The sequence below is a fragment of the Heloderma suspectum genome, chromosome 14 (assembly GCF_057233095.1).
Source record: "Heloderma suspectum isolate Gila_16-S chromosome 14, 16-S_ref, whole genome shotgun sequence".
Taxonomy (NCBI): domain Eukaryota; kingdom Metazoa; phylum Chordata; class Lepidosauria; order Squamata; family Helodermatidae; genus Heloderma; species Heloderma suspectum.
The window spans coordinates 7390823-7413504 of NC_139471.1; the positions used below are offsets into that span (position 1 = coordinate 7390823).

The 22682-nt window shown below is 44.4% G+C and overlaps 2 protein-coding genes across 20 annotated transcripts in view; one reads left to right on the forward strand and one right to left on the reverse strand.

Moving 5' to 3' along the window:
- The window catches only part of CNTRL (centriolin), a 78467-nt gene that overhangs the window by 47498 nt on the left and 8287 nt on the right, over positions 1-22682 (forward strand). For 5 of the 6 annotated variants that reach the window (XM_084821298.1, XM_084821297.1, XM_084821296.1 and 2 more), the window contains 18 exons: positions 3645-3787; positions 5361-5553; positions 7160-7458; positions 8652-8860; positions 9543-9735; positions 10554-10684; positions 11933-12073; positions 12925-13051; positions 14070-14234; positions 14576-14735; positions 16260-16375; positions 17137-17354; positions 18605-18762; positions 19283-19356; positions 19871-20059; positions 20989-21214; positions 21593-21798; positions 22344-22484. In XM_084821298.1, the coding sequence (XP_084677424.1) occupies positions 3645-3787; positions 5361-5553; positions 7160-7458; positions 8652-8860; positions 9543-9735; positions 10554-10684; positions 11933-12073; positions 12925-13051; positions 14070-14234; positions 14576-14735; positions 16260-16375; positions 17137-17354; positions 18605-18762; positions 19283-19356; positions 19871-20059; positions 20989-21214; positions 21593-21798; positions 22344-22484 (3089 nt within the window). The remainder of the gene's footprint in view (positions 1-3644; positions 3788-5360; positions 5554-7159; positions 7459-8651; positions 8861-9542; positions 9736-10553; positions 10685-11932; positions 12074-12924; positions 13052-14069; positions 14235-14575; positions 14736-16259; positions 16376-17136; positions 17355-18604; positions 18763-19282; positions 19357-19870; positions 20060-20988; positions 21215-21592; positions 21799-22343; positions 22485-22682) is intronic. The other variant, XM_084821300.1, reaches the window with a different exon arrangement.
- Positions 1410-22682, reverse strand: part of LOC146335649 (uncharacterized) — a 30128-nt gene continuing 8855 nt past the window's right edge. For 3 of the 14 annotated variants that reach the window (XM_084821316.1, XM_084821310.1, XM_084821303.1), the window contains exon 2: positions 1410-22280. In XM_084821316.1, the coding sequence (XP_084677442.1) occupies positions 2086-2943 (858 nt within the window). In that variant the 5' untranslated portion in view covers positions 2944-22280 and the 3' untranslated portion in view covers positions 1410-2085. Of the gene's footprint in view, positions 22676-22682 lie in introns of those variants that run through there. The other 11 variants (XM_084821307.1, XM_084821315.1, XM_084821309.1 and 8 more) reach the window with 11 other exon arrangements.

The following is a 22682-nucleotide window of genomic DNA, read 5'->3' on the forward strand; positions in this document are numbered from 1 at the left end:
TTAGCATCCCTCGCTAACCTCAGCTCATTCTCTGCTTTAGCCTTCCTGACGCCATCCCTGCAATTCTGTGCTACCTGCCTGTACGCTTCCTTTGTTACTTGGCCTTCTTTCTACTTCCTATACGTGTCCTTTTTTGTTTTCAGGTCACCCCTAAGCTTTTTGTGAAGCCACATTGGCTTCTTCTGTTGTCTTCCACCTTTTCTTCTTGTTGGAATGGTTTGTAATTGCGCCTGGAGAATTTCCTTTTTTAAAAGCTCCCACCCATCTTGGACTCCTTCTCTCGTTAGTGTCGCTTGCCATGGGACCCTATTGATCATTGTTCTGAGTTTATTAAAATCAGCTTTCCTAAAGTTCAGGGTACGCGTTTGACTACACTCAGCTTTTGCTTCCCTTAGAACCAAGAACTCAAGTACAACATGGTCGCTTTCCCCCAGAGTTCGTGTAATTGCTACTTTATCCACTAAGTCATCTCTGTTGGTTAGGATCAAGTCAAGGATGGCCAATCCTCTAGTTCCTTCCTCTACTTTCTGTAGGAGGAAGTTATCCGCCACCCAAGTCAGGAATTTCCTGGAGGGGCCATGTTTTGCAGAATTTGTCTTTCAACAAATATCGGGGAAATTGAAGTCCCCCATTACTACTACATCATGCTTCCTTAAAACACTGGCTATTTGCTTTTCAAACATTTCATCCTCATCTTCTCCTTGGTTGGGTGGCCGGTAGTAGACTCCGACCACCAGGTTCCTTTTATTCTTTGCTCCATTTATTTTGATCCAGATGCTCTCGAAGAGGCTACCAAGCTCATCCTCCTGTATTTCTGTGCAGAGATATGTATTTTTCACATACAGTGCAACCCCACCTCCCTTTCTGTGCCTCCTGTTCTTTTTGAACAAGTTATATCCTTCAATTGCTGTATTCCAGTCATGAGAGTCATCCCACCAAGTCTCAGTTATACCTATCAAGTCGTAATTTCCTCCTGTATTAAGAGTTCAAGTTCGTTCTGTTTGTTTCCCTTACTCTGGGCTAGGGATGTACGAAAGTCACTTACCTTTCCGCAGATTATGTTTACTGGGGAGGGGGAGGCGTTCCGTCCCTCCCCCTGGAATCCTCGAACGGCTGGCTGTGATCTGCGGCAGCTCCACGGAGCAGCTGGCCAGGCCCAGGCCAGAGCGATCCTCAGCCAGATTTCCGGCTGCGGAGGGCTCTGGGTTAAAAAAACAAAAACAAAACGCATACGCAAATGGCGGTGGCTACGGCGTTCCTTATTTTTGGCCGACTTAGTCTACGTAAATATTTACGTAGACTGTTATGGCGACAATAAAGGGGAACGCAAATAGCGCCTGCTACGCTATTTGCGTTCCCCTTTATTTTCGCCCTAATAGTCTACGTAAATATTTACGTAGACTAAGACAGCCAAAAATAAGGAACGCAAATGGCGGTGGCTGTAGCCGCCGCCATTTGCGTACGCGTTTTTTTTTTAACCCAGCCGTGATAGGCTACATAAATCTTTACATAGCCTATCACGTCTCTGTAAAAAAAAAAAAAAAACTCTCCAGACTGCACATGGTGGCGGTGGCAGCCGGTCGGAAGACCAGCCGCCGCTGCCGCCCGGAACATCCGCCCCGGGTAAGTCTCGTCCGGGGGGGGGGGGGGGGGCAGGCCATTCCGCCACAGATTTCGGGGGGCCGAATGCACTGAATGCATTCAGCCTCACCGAGATCCGTGGCGGAATTCTCTGACATCCCTACATGGGCATTAGTATATAGGCATCGAAGACCATGTGCTTCATAGTCTGGCTTTCTTCCTACATGTGTCTGTAGACTATTATTGGGCGCTATCAGAGCTGTTCTCTCCGTTGCAGTGCATGCGCCTACGTCCATTGTTACCCCCAACATTACATCTCCCTTCCCCGTAGGATTCAGTTTAAAGCCCTCCTGATGAAGTTCTTCATGCTTTGGCCAAACACATTCTTCCCATTCTTTGTGAGGTGCAACCCGTCCCTTGCCAACAGCCCATCTTCCAGGAAGTATAGCCCGTGGTCCCAGAATCCAAATCTCTCTCGTCGGCACCACCTTCGTAGCCAGTCATTCACCCGGAGTATTTTTCTATTTCCCTTTCTATCCCTCTTCTAACTACTGGAAGGATGGATGAGAAAACTATCTGGGCCCCAACGTTCTTGAGTTTCCTTCCCAAAGCTTCAAAGTCTGACGTGATTTCTTCGTAGCTCCGCTTGGCGGTATCATTTGTTCCCACATGGATGAGAAGAAAGGGATACCTATCAGCAGGCTTTATGAGTGCAGGCAACCTTTCAGTCACGTCTCTAATTCGTCCTCCCGGGAGACAACATACCTGGCGAGTGCACGGGTCTTTGCGACATACTTGGGTCTCGATCCCACGCACCAAGGAATCTCCCACTACAACCACTCTTCTCTTCTTGTTGTTGTAGGCCTGGGTTTCATCGCCTCTGTTTGACTGACCTTCAGCCTCTTGCTCACTCTCATGTAGGTTCCTCTGTGATTCTTCCTCTGCAGGCTGTCCTCCAGTCTCATCCGCAAGTACCTGGAATCGGTTCCACAGCTCCACTGCTTCCACTGGTGCAGAGTGGCGTCTGGTTCTTCTTCTCCTAACTGTCACCCTTTTCCAAGGAGTATCCTCTACTCCATTTTTCTTCACCTCAGCATTTCCCACTGCCTCATCTTGCTGTTGCTCTTCAAGCTTCTGGTCTTCCCTTTGCTGCTGTAGTTCCCCCATTCTGTCCAAGAACTCTTGGTGTTCTCTCATTCCCTGGAGGGTCGACAGTCGCCACTCCAGTCCACTTACTTTTTCTTCCAGCAGCGTGATCAACTTGCACTTGTTGCAGGTGTAGGCCATGTTGTTCTCAGGCAAGAAAACAAACATTGCACACACCTTGCAGGTCACCACTACTGGAGAGTCCTGTCCTTCCATTGCCTCTTTTCCCTTTTTGTGTCTAGCTTTGTGATTGTTGTAGACTAGCCTGTGCCTGCTCCTCTACTCAGTAGAGGTTAAAAGCAGAGTCCCACTGGTGTGGAAGTGTGTGTTACAAGACAAATAAATGAAAAAAGTTAGTTAAAAAATAAAATGAAAAAATGAAAAAAAAATGTTAAGGGCCTCCCCCTTGACCTCCCCTGGCCAACTCCTGTTTGCTTCCCCTGTCCGCTCTCTCTGGTTGCTCGCTCTCTGGGAGCTTGCTTGCTTCTGTAGTCCCTGGACCAGCTGGAGCAGCTTGCTCTGCTCTGCTCTGCTCAGCTGGGAGACGGAAAACAGACTGAAGCTTCCCGCCCACTCAGCTGCTGGGAGTATTCAGGCCACACACCCCCAATTCAGTTGGAGCTCTCAGAAGCACCTGGTGAGCTCACAGCCACTCAGAAGGATAAAGGGCAGCCCCCTGGGCTTCCTGCAGCCCACTTACCTCTTAGCCTCTGTCTCTTCTACCACTGCCTCCCCTGGCCAACTCCTGTTTGCTCCCCCTGTTCGCTCGCTCTCTGGGAGCTTGCTCGATCATGCAGATATACTCAGCATCACATTCTTCAGGCAAGCAGTTAGATGTTCAGCTAATTTTGGAGTTTTTAAATTTACCTATAACTCCACACATACAATGTTGGCTAAAAATCTGAATTCCCTTGCAGGCAACAGGGAGGAATTTGGCAGCGTATTGGATGAAATAGCAGCACTCAAGCATGCCATCTCTCACCAGAACGATGCCATCGCCAGAATAATGGATCCACTCAAATGCAGGGGACATTTGTATTATATGCCATCCTCATCGCAGGTATGCAACCTAGAGCGGCATTTGATGGGAAGGGATCAGAAATGGAAATATTTCCTAATCTGCATTTAACTGTGTGTAAATTAATTTAGAAAAGCAGATTTGGGGCTAACTACGAATTTAATTTTCCATGAAGATGGGAAATCTATAGTTGGGGAAAGGCCATTTATTTATATGCATTTATTTAATGTCACTTGTATAAAGAAATTTCTAGGTAATGTAAAAAAAAAAGTCTTCATACAGAGGACACGATTACCTTCCTGGGAATGCCTGTTAGAAAAGGTATGTTTTCAGTAGGCACTGAAAACCCAGAGTTGGGTTTACTGCCACCTGCCTATTTTGTAGTGGTAGGGAGTTCCAGAGAACAGATGTAATGAAACCAAAGGCCCTGTTCCAAGCCATGATGGACAAGATGAGTTTTATTCGAAGCCTCTCCCTTTCCTCAAAGCTAGCTCCCCTATAAACAGAAGTTCCCCAAAGCTAATCATAGGTAGCTTTGCTAAACCAATGAAAGAAAAACATTTTGAACCTCATGAATCTGAGGTCTAAACTACACATTATTACTTGAACATCTGTTTACCACCACTTCTCTGTAATGCAACAGCACTGGGAGAGGGCAGTTTCTACAGGAGGAGTAGGTGGTCAACTCGTACGGCATTTGCTGCTTTCTCCTTTCCCCAGCCAGTTTTCCCCTAGCCCTGGTTATGCACATGTGGAAACAAGGAAGAAGAAAGGCCGCAACCTCTCTAGCTTCTTGAATTGCTGACACCTGGGGAGTCCACAGAGCAAAATGGCTGCAGAACCTTCATTCATGCCTTTGTCCCTTAAATGGTAGCAGATGCCTCCTTGGCATACTGATGTTTAATTGCAGCACCTATGGATGAGCTCTTGTGGTTCAGTAATGCTTAGACATGTACTGCCTTGTTTTGTAGGAAGAAATCTTCTGATTTGCACAGTGGGCTTCCAAACGTGTTATGCAGATCAGTAGCTTCTTGCTGTGTGTTGTAGCCCTTCAAGGCACAATCCAACCCACTATCCTGAATGACTCAGTTGAATCTCAGTCATGCGAGTTACCCCTTTTAATGGCCCTGTTCCTTAATATTCCTTAATATACAGCTGTTCTTTATTTATCATGGGTTGTTCCTCCATGCCTTTCTGACTGAGAGGTCTGTGCGTGTTGATCATGGAGCATATATTTTCAGACAGCATAGTATTGTACCAGTACAAGATAGGAATCATATTTAGCATGGAGGTGGAGCTGACATGGACAAGCCCTGATTAAAAGACTAACCAAAGGCCACGTTACCCTGTATTTTGGCAGTCATGCATCAAGATGGACGTGGCGCGCAGGGTACGTGGATGGGTGTTTTTCTTCCTTCTGCTGGTGAAACTACTGGTGCATTTAGATTTTCCTGCACCTGGAAGAATATCCTCTGCTCCCCTATCTTTGCCTTGAATTCGAACTCTTCCAGTTCCTTATCAAAGAGCAAGGAGAGCTCCCAGGTGATAGTGGAGAATATCTCCATGGAATATTTGTCTCAACATTGGATGATGATGATGATGATTCCTTTCAAAGGTATCTACTCCTGCATCTCAGAGTACCAAAGATTCTGGCGTTAGCCTACAGTGTCCGATGTCAACCCCAGTCAGTAAAGGCCATGCGGAGGGCAAGCAAAACAAGAAGAAACATTCAGTCTCCCCTGCCGCAAGAGGATGCTGCTTGCACACACTGGTTGGGAATGGCCTGCAAGAATCTCCCTCCGGTGGAGGTAAGTCAGTTCAGTTGTCATCCAGTGTCTGGCCTTGATGGTAGTTTCTGTCCTCCTTCGTTTGGCAAACAGCTCCCTGTCAGCAGCTCCGCAGTTTCACCTGTCAATGTAAAGGGAGGTGTGGTACTTTCAGAAAGTCTCCCTGCTATGTAGCTGTTAAAAACGCACACACCCGGTTGTAGTCAGGGCCCTATTAACCATGCACAGGCATCAACTTGTAGCTGCTTTCTTTGCCTGCTTACTTGGAAACAGTTTCCATCCTTTTTGACATCCAAAAAAGAGAACCATCTCACCACTTGCAGCAGCAACTATGTGGTTTATGCTGTCCAGTGCAAGTGCCAAAGAATTTATGTGGGACCCCTAAAAAATGGATAGGAGAACACCTGAGCAGTATTAGAAACAAAAGGCCAGATGCTCTGTTAGTAAGTCATTTTGGAGAAAGCAAAAATATTCCAACAGACTTCACATTTTTGGCACTGGAAAAGCTTTATAAAAAGGAAGAAAAACAGCTGCTGAAAAAAGAAATGGAGTGGATCTTGAAATTAAATCCCATCTCCATGGGGTTTCAATGAGGAGCTAGAATTTTTACCGCTCCTGTAATTGACATGTACTTTTGAGACACTCCCTGGTTTTTGCAGTTCAGCATAGTCCGGATATGGGAGACTTTAAGTCAATTGCTTTGTCATGGTGGCAGCTGTAAGAATTTTAAAGAAAAAACCTTGTCTAATAGCATAAAAACACGGCCTTCAGTTTATTCTTTCCAGTCACCAGTGAATTACAGCAGGAAACATTTTGTTACAAGAATCTGTGCAGACCTTTTTATAAGTGAGTGTGGATGTACAGGCCCTGCTTGCAGTGTGGAATGTTTTATAGGTTTTATAATGCTTCATTATATGCATAGGCCTTGTTGCAATGTGCCTTATTGTTTTGAAAACATTTGTATATTGCATTTATGTGTTGTCTTACCTCATTTTATTATTGGTGTTAATGCCCCTTGAAGAAGACCTTACATTAAAAGAGGCCAAAATGTGTCAGGCTTTTTACTAATAAGACCTTTTCTAGCAAAGAATTGAGCCAATTTTTTTTTTTAGGTTCACCTTGGATGCTCACCCACTTTTGCACCTCCTACTCTTTTTGACATCACAGGACTGTGATCTTCTGCCTCCCATTTTGAAGGATGGCATAAACTGTGGCTACTGCAGTCACCCCATTTTTTGCAGCCGTTCTTAACCCATATCCTGTCTGGATGAGAGCAGCTCCACAGCTTATATGTTGCTATTCCTTATTCTAGAGAGAGTATTTTTATTTCATTTTATTTATATCCTGCTTACTAGCCCAGAAGAAGCTTTCAGAGTGACACACTAAAAGCACTATATAAACTTGCAATAAAATCAGGCAAATATAAAACACATTAAAAAGAAATAATATCAGATATACATTGCTGAGCCTTCTACAACAGTCAACTTAGAACTGAGTTTCTGCACCTTATATCTTTTTCTCCCAGGAGGTGCATATTTGTTTGTTTGTGTTTTTATTCCCATCTTATACAACAGACTATGTCTTAACCTCTCAACTCAGATTATTTTTGCTATATTTCCAAATGCAGGAAACCAAGAAGATGGTGAAGTGAATACTCACAGTGACTTATCCTTTGTACCACCTCCTGGTTCAATCATTTATACTCTGCTGCCAGATGGTGCTCCAGCACCTCAGGGAACAGTGGTGTATGGCCCACCTTCTCTTTCTGTACCAGCCAATGGAGGACAGCTGGCGGCTACTGCAGTTATATATGGCTCACCTCCTGCTGGAGCTCAGCTTGTTTATAGCCCTCTTCCTGCTAACTGTTCAGTGCCTCTTGTTCCTGTTGGAGTACTTCATTGCAACATACCTAAGCATCATAACTTGGTAAGATTCCTGGCTCATAAGACATCAGGTTTTGAAACTAAAATAAATGTCTCTTGATTTAGTGTTATGGCTAAGAGTTGGGAAGTCCCCCAGGTCTCACCTCCAGCCAATGAACTCACTAGGTGGCCTTAGGCAAGCCACTCTTTTCTCTCAGCCCCCCACGCCCCCCTCATCTCTAATACGGGAATGATAATCGAGCACCTCGAGAAGAATTGCGAAGATAAAGTATGCAAAGTGTTTTGAACACTTGAGCTGTGCCTTCTAGTGACTGGATTTTCAAACAAATATTCTAACTCATGAGTTCATAATTAATAAGATGAACTAATTATTGCTTTCTAAATAAATGACGTTTCCCTGCATACTCTTTCAAGCAAGGAAATGAGTAGTGTATTTTGTGCATACTGGGAAAGAAATACATATTGCTAATGCTGTAGGTTTTGTTGATTTCTCTTTGGAACTTTTTAATATATCCCTGTTGCTAAAAACATGGCAATTACCATCTTTTATGTAAAGCATGCTAAACTTCAAAACTGCTACAGATGGTTATTTGCAACACAGTCCCCAGCTGTGAATTCAGGCAATGTGCACCATTTGGCCCACACCAAATGAAGTGAGACGGGTGGCTACTAAGGAGAGGTGGAAGCCTGGTTGTGGAAGGCCCTCCCCAGAGAAGCTCATCTGTCACCTATCTTGTGGCAGGTGCCAGGCATGCGAAGACCTTTTTATTCTCCCAGGCATTTTAGTCCTTCCGTTTCTATCATTTTATATACATTACTGTATTTTTAGATCTTTGCCCTGCTGCTGGTTTTCACTTTAGTTTTAAACTGTAGCTTTAAACCTTTTGTGACATTCTATTGTGCTCCGTTCTATGGTTTTAATTGTTGTGAACCAGCCAGAGAGCTTCTGCTATTGGGCAGTATAGAAATGCAATCAATACAATAAGTAATAATACACCTTGATATCTGGGGTTGAGGCACATGTCTCTAAGCTCCCAGCTGACAAAGCCGTGGGCAGCTGTGGCTCCCCAGCATGAGTCTGCTGTGTGCTCCCACATGTTTGCTTCTTCGAGCCTTATCTAGTTTGCTGCAAGGTATGCAGTGACCATGCTGGCCGTCTTGTGACCATGTGAAACACGCTTACATGACGATCAACAGGGAGACTCTAATTGCACTGTTCATATTCATCTATTGCAGGAAAATAAAATCTTGAGGCTAGAAGACAGTATCGATAAGTTAGCGTCCCGGCGACAGGAAGGTGAGCGTCCTAGAGCCTCTCATCTTGAACATAATAAAGCGATGGAAGAACTGCACCAGGGTGTTCGAGACCTGCTGAGTGAGAGAGAGGAGCTGGAGCACCCAGTAGCTGAGCTGCGTCAGGTGGCCCAGAAACAAAATAAACACAAGTGAGGACACCGTACCAAATCTTTAACAAGTTTTTTTTCCCCATAACCTCTATTCACAACCTCAAAGGACATCATACTGCACACACTCTTTCACCAGGAATGATCTAGGAAATGCTGCATAGGAAGCTGCCTTGTACCATGTCAAACTGTGTGTCCATCTAGCCCAATATTGCCTGCTCTGACAGGCAGCAGCTGTCCAGGGCCTCAGGCGGGGGTCTTTCCCATCACCTGCTTGGTGTCCTTACAGCCCCCCCACCCCTGGCCTCCTGTGTGCTGGATGAATGTCTCATGGCCACTCATTTGCCATAGCACACCCCTGTTCTGGTACAAAAAGCAAGTAATTGCATTTTTCTGTCCAGCTTGAGCATGTTTGCCAGTCTTCTATTTCAGCCTGCCCCCAACCCTCGCCCCTGCAGTGGTGGGAACAACAGTGTTTGAATTACAGTGTTCCAAAATTGGGCCAGCCCCCTTACCTTTTATGCCACCACCTTTAGTTGCTGTTGGCAGAACCCATGGTTTGGCTAAAAAAAATGTTGGGAGGGGGGCTTGTGAGTTTCAATGAGGTCTTCACCTTGCCTTGCTTTTTCTTCCATAATTTGAGCACTGGGGAAAAGCTGGACTAGTAAAACCTCCTGACAACTATTCACTTTCTACATTAACTTCTTAACCCTCTGTCTTTTAGAGACTTGGTTGACGGGTGCATGAGTGGCATCATTTCAGAGCTGGAGGTAGAGGAATCTCTTCAGCACCATGGAAACATCATGGATGAAATCGAATGCATGGAAAAGACTCTTCTGAAGCGACGGGCAGAACTCAGGGAGGCAGACAGACTTCTTGCTGAAGCTGAACATGAACTTGAAAATACTCGAGGAAAAGTAATCTTTTGTTTTGTTTGTTTCAAAAAGCTTTGCAGAAGCCCAGAATTACATAAGACACGTTAGAACCGCCAACCTGTCAACCGTTGGCTATACATAGAATGGCCAGATTCTGGTATGGGACAAGAGTTCCTGTGGATTTAGTAGTTCCATATAAAGGAGTGTTCTGATGGAGAGCCTTCTGTCTCTCCATTGCAGCTCTGTGACAGGAAAAGCGGTTCTTACCAAAATTCTTCTATCAGAGGGCAGGGGGTGGGCAACTTGAGGCCCTCCAGATGTTTTGGCCTCCAGCTCCCATCAGTCCTAACCAGCATGGCCAGTGACAAGGGAAGATGGGACTTGTGGGCCAAAACACCCGGAGTGCCACATGTTATCCACCCCTGTGTTAAAGGTACAGCAAGAGCCTGGTTCCCTACTGGATCTGAGAAGCCTGAGAGTGGAGATTTTATTTCTGATTTTCAGTAAGCTAACCCTCAAGTCATTTGTACACATACCCAATTAGCCATATTTACCTTGCCTTCCTGCAAGTATTCTAGCATTCATCCCTCTTCCCCACTCCACCCCCCGCCTCCTGAAGGTTCATGGTTGATACCTTGCCACCTTCTGAAACTGATCCTAATGCCACAACAGCAGAGTTGAAGTCCAAAACATCTGGAGGTCTACTTTCTGCCCATCCTTGTTCTAGTGAATTTGTTTTCCTGTTGCGTTTTTTCCTTTTTCTGTGCTAATGAGAAAGAAAGTGCAAAGTGACAGCCTTTTAATTTGAACAGGAGCGTATGGGATAGGTGTTCTTTTCAACATGCTTCTTCTTTCCCTAGACCAAAGACACTATTCAGAAATACAACAGCGCTAAGCAACATTTGTCTCGGACTGAGAAAGAAGCCCAGGAGCTGGAACGCCGGGCTCAGGAGATGGCTGTGAGGCTTGTAAAAGCAGATCAACAGCTCAGGTAAACTGGAGTCACGTTAAATCACATTGTTTGGCGTTATATAGCAGGGTTGGCCATGTGGCTCAGGAGAGGGTTGTGACTTCTGGGCAGGTCACTCAAGGGAGAATGAAGCTACACACCTGTTTCTGGATTAACTGGATCCCCTCATTCGCCATAGTGGCCATGTAACAGCTGCTTTGGAAGAGAGGAAACATGGGATCCATGCTAAAGAGGCTCTCAGCTGATTGAGAAACCATTAGCACGGATAACATGTTTGTTTTGATGCTGCTCCTTTTGTGCGTTTATTATAGTGTTGATTTGTTTTAACTGTGTGCTTAGTGATCTTATTGTAGGGCCTATTTGAGCCAGAATCGCAGCACCCCGTATACTAATAGCAAACTCATTCTCTGAATGTGGATCCTTATGTAGCCAAAGTAGCACCATCCACACGCCAGAGGGAGGAAGACTTGAAGTAACCTCCAGTGTTACTGAATGTCAGAAGTGCCCCCCCCCCCCCCAAGCTTCAGGGCAAAAACCTCCAAAGGGGGATGGGGGGAACTAAAACAGCCCAATGAAGACTGAGCACGGCCATGAAATGCTAGCTAACTTGAGAATAAAAAGATGGAAAACTGAGGAGGGGGAATGGAATGCAATATCCAGGAACCCTGCACATGAGTGCTCCATACTACTACATTTTATTGCAGGTCCCACTTCTATACATTTGAAATACAAGTTTAAAACGTAAAATAAATTCAGGACCATGGGCCCATTATCCAAAACTTCTGTTAGCCACCATTCAGTGCCTCCTCGCCCAGTGATATAGTGAGATATAAATCAAAATAAATAAAGACCATTCAAGAAAGTGAATGGAAGCTAATGAAAACGTTTCAGTTCTGCATGTATACAAGTCCTGATCACCTTCTCTGTCCCACCTCTCCTGACAACAAGCTGGAATCAAAGCAGCTAGGTAGATTGTCCTTAAGGATTGAGAGCTGGGTTGAAAGAAAGGAAGGGTTGGACTCGATGGCCTTGTAGGCCCCTTCCAATCCTACTATTCTATGATACTATTCTATTCTATGAAGTGCTCAGAAGGAGTTACGGAAGGTGGATGTGTCAGTGTCTTATGGCAATTGGCCATGTGAAGTTTCTCGTATTTGGCTCTTTTGGGTTAGAACTTTGGATCTTGGTTTTGAAAACCCTGTAAGAACCTGAAGCTCTCATCATGAGCAAGCAAATAGCAGTAAAAGTCCTTTTATGAATGCATTTCAGATTGCTTCAGGCAGGTGCAAAGGACCTAGAACAGCACAAGATGGAACAAGAAGGGATTCTGAAAGAAATCAACAAAGTTGTGTTGGCAAAAGATTCTGAATTTCAATCCTTGAGCCAGAAGATTGGAATATTAACAGAAAGGTACATTAGATTGGTTTGGTTTTCAAAATCATATACTTGAGAGATCAATTTTTCTGGTTAATTTGAGCAGTTTGTGAAGCCTTTTTTCAGCCACTGTGTATTTTTTCACTTGCAAATTTGTACTGTGGCTAATGCTCATGGTATAATGCTCATAATGTTCTAAGCAAAAGTATAAGAGAGCCATACACAAATAAATAGATGCATTTATTATTAATAAATTTAATAAATAAAATAAATAAAATCTGTCATCTCTGGAAAGGCCTGCACTCAGAACAGCCTTCTCTCACCTCTCATGTCCTGCTTGTGGACTTCCTGTGGGCAGCTGGTTGGCCTCTGTGCGAACAGAATGCTGGACTTGGTCTGATCCCTTGGTCCCTTGGTCTGATCCAGCAGGGCTCTTCCTATGTTCTCTCTACAACCCCTCACTGTCCATGCTTGGTGCTGTGAAGGACTAGAGCATTGTTCTTCAATTGGGCATTACAGCAGGCTTCCCAAAGCTGTATGCTCTCTCCTTCCTCTGTGACCTTTTCTGCTGCTCTCAGTGGCTACCAGTGCATCAGGCCCTGAAAGTTCCCTTAGGACAGCGGCATATATACGTGCCCGTTATTATTATTACTAATTACGTTTCTATACCGCCCCATAGCCAAACCTCTCTGGGCGGTTTACAATGGTTAAATAGCATTTGTGGCTACACAGCATTTGTGAGGGGGGCTCACCAGCTACAGAGATGAGCTGAACTAGGGACAGTTCAGAGTGTGTTGCTTGCTCATCCCAGCATCTGATTGAGTAACACTTGATGACAGTGTACTTGCCTTTCCTCAAAAATTTACTTCAATTCCAAACTTTTCTAGCCTTCAGAAGCTGCAAGCAGATATACAAGTTGCAGAAGGTAATGAAGATCACCATCTCCAGATTCTTAAAGAAGCAGAAAATATTCTTCAGAGCAAAAAGAGTGATCTAGAGAGGCTGAAGGATCAGGTGAGTTGAATTTGTGGTGTGGCAAATCCACACTAACCTGAGATACCAGTCCCAGATAAGCCAAGTAAATAGCAATGAAAGGAGGGTTTCGTTGATGACCAGAGCAGATGAAATCTTATTAACTCGTTTATTTTATCTTTTTTTTAAAGCACCTAAAATTGCTAGGTGCTGTACAAAAATTTAAAATAACACAGGCCTTCTCTTGAGGTTTGCAGTCTAAATATAAGACACATTAGGGAGGAAAGGGAAGGAAGATCAATTAGATAAGCCAGGGTAAAAAGATGTGTCTTAAGGAGGTGCTTGAATGTAAAAACAGGAAGAGAGTTGGACATCAAGTGGAAACATTCCTGTGATAAGGAATTGTAAGGGAAAGGGAACATGGGTGGCGAATAGCAAGGGCACTCCTAGGTTTAACTAGGATTAAGATCCAAAGAGGAACATATAGAAAAAGAAGTTTGATATAGAGGAATAAGACTAAGAAGATATTTGAATGTTCCTATATATTTTAGTCAAGGCTCTTGTTACACAGATTCATTGAAAACAGATGCATCAACTAAATCCATTGTCAATGCTGCAATGTTTTAAAGTTTTTATCACCCTAAGGCGTTTTAACCTTAGGGTGATAGGGAGCAGACCTTGCACTCCGGGACTCAAGACACTGCTTCCCTCACTAATTATGTAGGCAGCACTTTACAGTGTTCTAAACATTTCAAATATATTATCTCAATAATCCTTACAACAACCCTGTAAGACTACTGTTGTTACCCCTGTATTGTAGATGGACTGGGCAGGGGCTAAAACGGAGAATAATGGACCACCTAAAACCACCTAGTGAGGGCATGGCTGGAGTGAGCTTTGAACTGAGATCTACCTGGTCCTCAGCTCAGTCCAGCTCTTGAAAGTAATGAGTGCCTGGGAGATCCTGCGTTCAGATAATCACAGGGGCCAAGTAGTGAGCGAATAATCCCGAAGTGTGATGGCTACAGATCTACATTTTTCCCCTTTCTCATTTTTCTAGACTGCAGCTCAACAGGAGGAGCTGCTGCTTCTGGACCAAATGCTTGATCAAAAGAAGGAAGAGCTACACCTCCTCCAAGACAGCATTGCCCGGAAAAGTGTTGACCTCACAGAAGCTCTCAGGGACGGTGAGGCTGAGTTGGCTGAGAAATGGCGACAAATAAAGGTTATCCAGTCATGTATATTTTGGGGAGCTCATTTATTATTTTTAATTTTTTTATTGGAAATTATTTCTTTTAACATTTGTAAGCGATTCTTTTGCCTTAATACATAGGTTTTGTGGACTTCTAATTGGTAATATCCCAGCTATGTGGGAAGCGGGGTGTAGGGAAGTGAAGTACAAAAATAAAATGTAATTATTTATATTGCAATCCTATACGCATTGACCTGGGAGTAAACCCTGTCGAACTTAAGAAGGCTGACATGTGAATAGACATGCCCAAGTTTGCGCTGTCTGTGTTAAACTTTTCTGCTTTTAAGCATGGCAATGTTGGTTCTTTTGCCCAGGAGATAAAGTCTTTTCTAGAGGACTTGAGTGTTCAGAAAGGAGAACTCAGTGCCCAGTTAAGTGAAAAGAGAGCTCAGCTTTCTCTTATAACACAGGATATCCGAAAAGACGAAGAGAAACTGCAGGATGTCCTGAGACTGATCATGAAGCATAAGACAGGTTTGGCTTAAACAGTTGTCATGTCTGTTACACACTTAACAACCTACCCACATTGGCAAAAACGAAAAAGGTGATGAGATTGTGGGAAACAGCTATAATTACTAAGCTAAACTGCTTAGAAAGAAGAGAAGGGAGGTCAAAAATAGACCTAAAATAGGTTGCTTATTAGACACTTGAGAAGGGGATATATTAAAACCAGGAAATAACTATAAATACTGTTCTCCTGTGTCTTCTGGAGGGCATTCCAGACATTTGGGTTACCCTCTCCCTCTGGTTGACAGGCAGAGTCCAACAGCAGTTACCCTCTCCCTGTCTGCCCAGACCAGCCCTACCTGGTGTCAGATTGACAGGCTTCTAGCGGAGCTCATTTTTTAAAAAAAATTATTATTATTGGCCATTAGAATTAGTGCCCTTTGTTAATTCCCTTTTCTTTCTATCTCCCCTTCACCCCCCTGACACACCTCCCTTCCCTGTCCCTCACCGAGACGAGGAGGGAAGCTGTTAGGGCAGGCGAAGCATCATGGAGGCGATCCCCACTCCCTGCCCCCTTTTCTCGGTTGTGGCCTTCCTCCAACTGGAGTTCAGGCGAAGACCTGTGTGCAACAGGCACAGAGTGCTGAGCGGATCAGGTGGAGCAGCTCATGCTTGGGGAAGGCTCCTTTGAGCCAGCTTTGTGAGAGGCTCACCTGGCAACAGATAGCAGCAGACCCGTGAGCATGGCTGGAGGCCCCACATCTAGTTCGCCACTATTCCCGGACCTCAGTGGAGAACAGGCACATCCAGAGTTTCTCAACTGGGTCGGGCAGATCACCTCACAGGAGATGGGGGAGCAGGTTCCCATATTGGGGGACAGTGAGTGCCATGATCATTCACACTCCAGGTCTGGGGCCTTTAAGGCTCATAAGGGGAAAAAGAAGAGGCAACGCCACCATTCCAGGTTCTTGCATTGTCGACTGTCAGGAAGTGGGTTGAGCTGCCCTCAGTTCCTTTCCAGAACCTCTGGCGAGTTGCACACAGCTTGCTTTTGGCATGGAATCCAGCACAAAGCCTGCCCTTTGACCCCTGATTGTTGGAAGACTAGAATTATTGCAGGATCTCCATCACCAGCAGATTCAATGGATTGCCCTGAAATACACAAATACTGCAACTGAGAATTAAAATCTGAGCAGAGAGTGTTTTCAGAGTGTGTGAAAGTTCATAATGAAAAAAGGAAGCATGAAGCTCAGGGAATTGTCCATCTGTCCCAGTATTGTCTGCTCTGGCCTTCTCCAAGCTGATGCCCATGTTAGCCAAAGATGATGGGAGTTGTGCTCCACCATATCTGGAGGATACCAGCTGGTCCTACCCCAGCTCAGCAACTCCCCCAGGTTTCATGCAGGGACCTTTCCTAATGTTACCTGAGATCTTTAGTTCTTGCTGTTGTTTCAACTGGAGATGGTAGAGATTGAATCTGAGGCCCTTTATTTCATTTGATTGGCTTCCTTGGAATTTACATGGTTTTGTGTTTGCTGTGTCAATTATTAGAACTCAAGCACATTCTGGAAATGCTGCAGCTTGAAAGCAGTGAACTAGAAGGCTTAAAACTCCAGCATAACCAAAAACTTAACGAATTGGAAAAGATGCACGTCGAGGTCATGGAGGTATGTGAGGGTTACTTATGCCCTGATTATACCACTTAGGAAACCCTGCACACAGCAGCTTCAACCATATTTAATCTTGGCAAGATCTACAGACACGCCATTAAGTTAGCAGTTCTATCCAGAAGGTGCCCGTCACATTTCTCCCAACGACATCCCATGCTCCAGCCCCTGTACGTACTACATTTTTAAGGTATACACCTAGGATGATGTTTTAAGCATCCATCTAAAAATGTACAATGTGAATGAGATGCACCAGCACAGAATTAGTCTGCTCATGGGGGAACTGTGATCGGTTGCAGCTCCGTATTTCGTATAGATGTGGTAGCAAGCCTATGTTTGCTTCTGTGCAGTGTTTGAAATGGCAGTGCAGTAGATATGTTACCTGGAAGAAGTATTACATTTTCCCACATGCAAAATGTAGTTCTTTGATTGCTCAAAAAGTGAGATACCCCTGAAAGGATAAGGTGACTCTGAAGGGACATGTGGGAAGAGCACTACTTATATAAAACTAAAAATCAGTGCACTTTTTGTGTAGAAAAAACTAAACTATATGGAAAGACTCCGGGAAGCATGGTTTCCCAAAACGTACCCCAGTTACCAGTGGAACAGACGGAGTGCAGAAATATGAGTACTTTCTAAGGTAGTTCTCCTAAAGCAAAGGGGAGATAATATTGTACAGTTATAAGGCAAACACAGCAAATGGGTGCACTGTGAAATAAACTGAAATCTCTTCCATTGTTTCATTTCTGCTTAATTCCCAGGGAAAACTGGAGTTGGAGAATCTCCAGAGAGCATCCCAGCAGGAGCGTGGCGAAGTGGAACGCCAGAGGCAGGCTCTTGAGAGGACCCAGCAAGACGCGGAACAGCTGAATTCTCAGGTCCGCTCTCTGCAAAAGAGCATCAAGGCATTGAACAATGAGAAGCAGCAGCTGGAAGAAAACTGCGAGAGTTTGGAAGAGAAATTGTCACAAACCAAAAGGTGAAGGGGCTAATTGAAGGAGAGATGTTTCTCTCCAAGAAAGCATCCTGCAATATTGCAGAGGAGGGGCTCTTTGGGATAATCCTGCTGTAATTTGTTTTCTTTTAGCTGACTTCTCAAAAGAAAGCCATGTGAGGTTTCATAGGGCCATTATTGCTCGTCTAAATAAGAATTCGCAACAGTCTGTCACCAGGTTGCTCTACACCATCCCAGGATATTCTTGTAAGGTCTGTGGGGTTTATACCAGGAACTGAAAGGCGTCTTGTTTATCTCTAGAGGGCCATGAGCATTAGGAGCAGGAGGCTCACCTCTTCATTACATTTCTATACCGCCCAACAGCTGAAGCGCTCTGGACAGTTCACAACAATTCAAACCATAAAATGCAATAGGATAAAATACAATATAAAAGTTTAAAACTACAGTATAAAATAATAATAACCAAATAGATCTTGGCAGCAGTGCAAAGATTTGAAATACAGTAACAGATGTAAAACAGAAACAGAAAAACTAAAATGCCTGGGAAAATAAAAAGGTCTTCACCTGGCACTGAAAAGATCACAATGTAGGTGCCAGGCAGGCCTCTCTGGGAAGCTCATTCTGCAACCAGGGTGCCGCAACACAAAAGTCCCTCTTCTTCGTAGCCACCCACCTCGCTTCCTTTGGCAGGGCTTCCAAAGAAGAACCGCTGAAGACGATTTTAGGGTCTGGTCAGGAGTCTGTGGGAGGAGATGACCCTTCAGATTGTTGTTTTGCTGCATTTCTATATTATTATAATCCCTGACATGCAAGTAATTTTTTGCAAACTCTTAGAAACCATGAGGGGGTGGTGGAAGGGAGTGCACGGTGTGAAATATGGAGACACATGCACACAGCAATACTGAAGTTAGCCATCCCCTGCTAATAGTGCCCTTTGGCTTTCAGGGGAAAAAAGTAGCACCAGGCAGACTGATTTCCTATGCTAATCCCTGCTAGTTCAAACTGTGTACTAGCAGGTAATAAGCATGGGTGGCACACACTAAAATAGCAATTATGGCACAACCCCCCCCCCTAGGCTACTTGATACCACTTTCTTATGGTGCTTCTCACCTCCAGTTTATCACTTCAGCTCCAGTCAGCATTCACCCTCAATTAAATGATTCACCCTATCATGCAACAACTGGAATGACCAGTTCTTTCCATTTTTAAGTTAATTTAATCTTGTAAAAAATGTCAGAATTCAGAAGAAATGTATGCCTTATCCCATTTCACAGAGCCCTGGCTTCTACAGAAGAAAGCAATAAAGCTGTCCTTACCCACGTAGAAAAAATGGACTTGGATGTTCAAAAATTGCAGCTTGACGTTGACCAGCTACAGAAACACAAAACATCTTTGAATGGCGACATTGCAGACCTACGGAAGCACCTTCATGGTAGAGGAAAGCTTTCCAGATTCCTACAGAGTAGTCATTTTTTACTTAGATCAACAACTTCTCTCCAATTTATTTATTTACAATATTTATATACCACCCTACATCCAATGAAATATCCAAGTGGTGAACAATAAAAAGGGGAGAAATAAAAGAATAATCGAAATACCAAATTAAAATCTTTAAAATCAGAACATCCCAAAACAAAACCATGGCTGGTTAATGAGGGAAGGCTTGATTAAATAAAAATGTGTTCAGCAGGCACCAAAAACAAAACAGTGTTGGTGCCTCCCTGACATCAACAGACGGGGATTCCATACAGAGGGAGCCAGTACACTAAGGCCCCACTCCAAGTGAACTTCAAATGGACTGCGGGTCCATGCGTACCCACCAGGAGTGCCTCATCTAGTGTAACTTAAACTATGATGGGGGTTTTCTTTTTACCAAATCCACCCTCAGATATTTACACCTTCCTTATGTATTGCCTTTTCTTTCAACAAGCTGTGAAATGTATTTTCTTTAGAAAAAAAGGAGGAACTGAATATATTGAAAGCTGAACTGAATGATTCCAGGCATCATCTTCAGTTATTGGAACAGGTGAGGTTTGTTTAATTTTAGTATTTGGGATAGAATAGACAAGAAACCTACAACTGCTTTGAAATATGAAGCCTCTAACAAAAATTAGCAGCCCAATCCTATACACACTTACCTAGGTGTATGTCCCATTAAAATCAGAGGAATTTAGCTTCTGAATAAACACGAATGGGGGTAGGCTCAGTGTGTTGTGATAAATGGCACGTGCATATGAACCATTTTAAAGTGCTGTGACTGTTTTTTTCCTCCTGCTGTGACAGCTTTCCCTAACCTGATGTCCTCCAGACATGTTAGACTACAAGTCCCAGCATCCCCCAACTCAGGGATGCTAGGAATTGTAGTCCAGCACATCTGGAGGGCGCGAGGTTGGGGAGGGATGTCCTGTGGTGTGAGCCCAGCTAATGTCTGGCATCACTGCTTAGTAAAGGTACATTTTGTAGGCAGCTGAAACCTTGGAACATTTTAAGATGTTATGTTTGAAGTGTTTCTGTTATGCTTTCTTGTTCTGAAATGACAGGATGTGAAAAATGCCAGAATGCAAAAAGAGGAACTACTTCAGGAACAGACAGACCTGAAAGACAGCATGAGTGAATATTCAAAAAAGTGCAAGGAATGCCAGGAAGCACTAAGGCAGAAGGAAAACCAGCTGCAGAAGTTTTGCAGGGAAATTGAAGAGCAGGAGCTGGAACAGGCCAAACAAGAGATGGTACATGAGTCTAATCCACTCTCTTATGGCTGAATCTGTTCAGCTAAAGTTTTCTGCGTTTTGACTAGAGTATAAGGAGAAGTCACCTTTGTCCTCAATCAGATCAATAATCCAGTATGATTCCTGTAGTTAATTACTAAACCCAGTTGTTCAGAATTTCTTGGACAGATGTATTTTTCAGCGTTAAGATATTTTAAATTTAGTTCGTTGAACTTTAGTTGAACCGTCACTCTGTAAATGGCCTTGCTTCTTAAAACCCATGTCTTAAAGAAATGTCTCTTTTAGCTTGTCCATTTGGAATGTCAGAATTCCCCAGAATCACGAGCCCTGCTGACCTGGAGGAACATATTAAGCTGCCATAGACTGAATCCAAACAGTAGCCCATCTAATTCGATATTGCATATTCTGATTGGCAGTGGCTCTCCAGGATCTCAGGCATAGATCTCTCTCAGTCCTCTTGACTGGAGATTCCAAGCATTGAACCCAGAACCTTCTGCATGCAAAACGTTTGCTCTGCTACTCTGCCTTTCCCCAATTTCTTCCTGCACCCAGGTAGAGTAAATTGGTGACACCTTGAATATGAATCAGTCTACTCACAGAGCCTTTCCACAGGAGAACTTTCTTGACCCCTTTGCACAAATCCTCCACCTCCCATCCTGCCTGTCATTGTGACACTCTGGTGAAGGGGGAAAAGACCAATGTCTGTGTTGAACGGCCGGGCAGGTGAGGGGAAAACCCCTCCCTGGCCCCAGCTAACCATAAGTGACAGATTAGATTAAAAATGTCCTGCATAACATTTACTGTATCAGGATCTCTCTTGAAACAAAGGGAGATTTGGGGCCCAGAGAGAGATCGAAACAAGAGCAGCTACCACTTCATGTGGCCTCCTTCGACCAAAGGTTAACTCTTGACCTGCTATCTTTGGCTAGATTCTTCATCACCTTAAGGAGGACATACAACATGAAGAGAGGAAGTTGGAAGAGTGCACAGCTAGACTGAAGGATCAGAAACAGCTGTTAGAACAAGAGCTGGCAGAGCAGGAGTGCCTACTGGCACAAGCTGTTGCCAGAGTTCAAGGGGCAGAAGAACAGACCCGGAAGATTCAAAAGGAGGAATTCTGGTGCTTGGCCCTTGAAGAAACCATTAGCAAAACCAGTACGTTGGGTTTAAGGCTGCAGCCACTAGTTTTTTTGATATGTTTGCTAACATTTGTATCCTGCTCCACAGGCTCAGGGCAGACAACGATGGTTTTAGAACAAGCCCTCATATAAACTGCGATACGTGGGCCTCGCTGTGGATGTGGGAATCCCAGGTTCACATTTATGCACTGAGCTTTGCAGCTCACTGAATAGCCTCAGCTACAAAAGAGCCCTGTGTGAGAGGTTGAGGTGGCGCTCCGAGCAACTTGGAGGAAGAGCAGGATGCAAACGTAGTAAATAGAGTTGGGAGGGTACTTCTTCAGCAGGTGGAAAGCTGAAATGGAATACAGGGCTGTGGCTTTTCGGTGACAAAGGCTGAATCCTCTGATTCCAGGACGTCAGGTCTCTGAAAAAGAACTGAAGTTGCAAGAAAAAGCAGCAGAGGTGTTCTCCCTCCAAAGGGAGCTGGAACGCTCAAGGGCCAAAGAGAACATGCTTCAAGGCCAGTTCGAAGCAGACAGGAAAACGGCAGCAAAGCAAATAGCAGGCCTGAAGGAAGCCATCGAGACACAGAGGTCCCAGCTTGAGAGAGCACTTCATGTACGTTGCTTGGGGGGGGGGGGGGGGTTCTGTAGCGAAGAACATTTTAATTACTTCAATAGAAATTAGTTTCTTTGGGGAGAATAAGAATTGATCGCGATCTTGGGCAGCATGGTTGCCATGACCCCATTACATCAAATGGCATTCATCCTTAGCACTGATTACAGAACTTCATCATGTCCAAAGCATTTCATGCACATTATCTCAGTTGTTCTTACGGAAACCCTGTAAGGCAGGTCAGCATGATTGGAGATGCTGAGGCTGACAGGGTGCGGCTTGCTTAAAGCCAGCTAGTGAGTTCATGGCGGAGGTAGCACCTGAGCTGGAGACTTCCTGGTTCACGGCCCACTCTCTTAACTTGATTCACTCACCATTATTCCTGAATGCCATTCGCCCTGGGCAGAGTCTCAATCAAAGTGTTATTATCCAAAGAGTAATTTCATCATGCTGAGTTTTGTTTCAGAGAAACTTATTTGTTCATCCTGAAGGGAAACAAAAGGAGAAGCTGTGAGTATCCCCACCCATCTACCTATTTTTAATTTTAGGAACAAAAACAGGAAAACCACTGTTTGCAGAAAGAGATGGCTTCTGTAGAGCAAGTGGCGCAGGACAATCACCAGCGAGCAAAGCGGCTGATGAGGGACCTTGGCCAGATCCAAGAGGAGTACATGCAGCTCAAGTCACAGGTAGTTCATGCTAGGTGACCATCTATCTTCTCTTACATTTTTGTCATCTGGTACACTCAACTGAAGGAACTGGGCATGTTTAGCCTTGAGAGACTGAAAGAACTGGGCATGTTGAGCCTTGAGAAGAGAAGACTGAGGGGAGATAGGATAGCACTCTTCAAGGACTTGAAAGGTTGTCACAGAGAGGAAGGCCAGGAT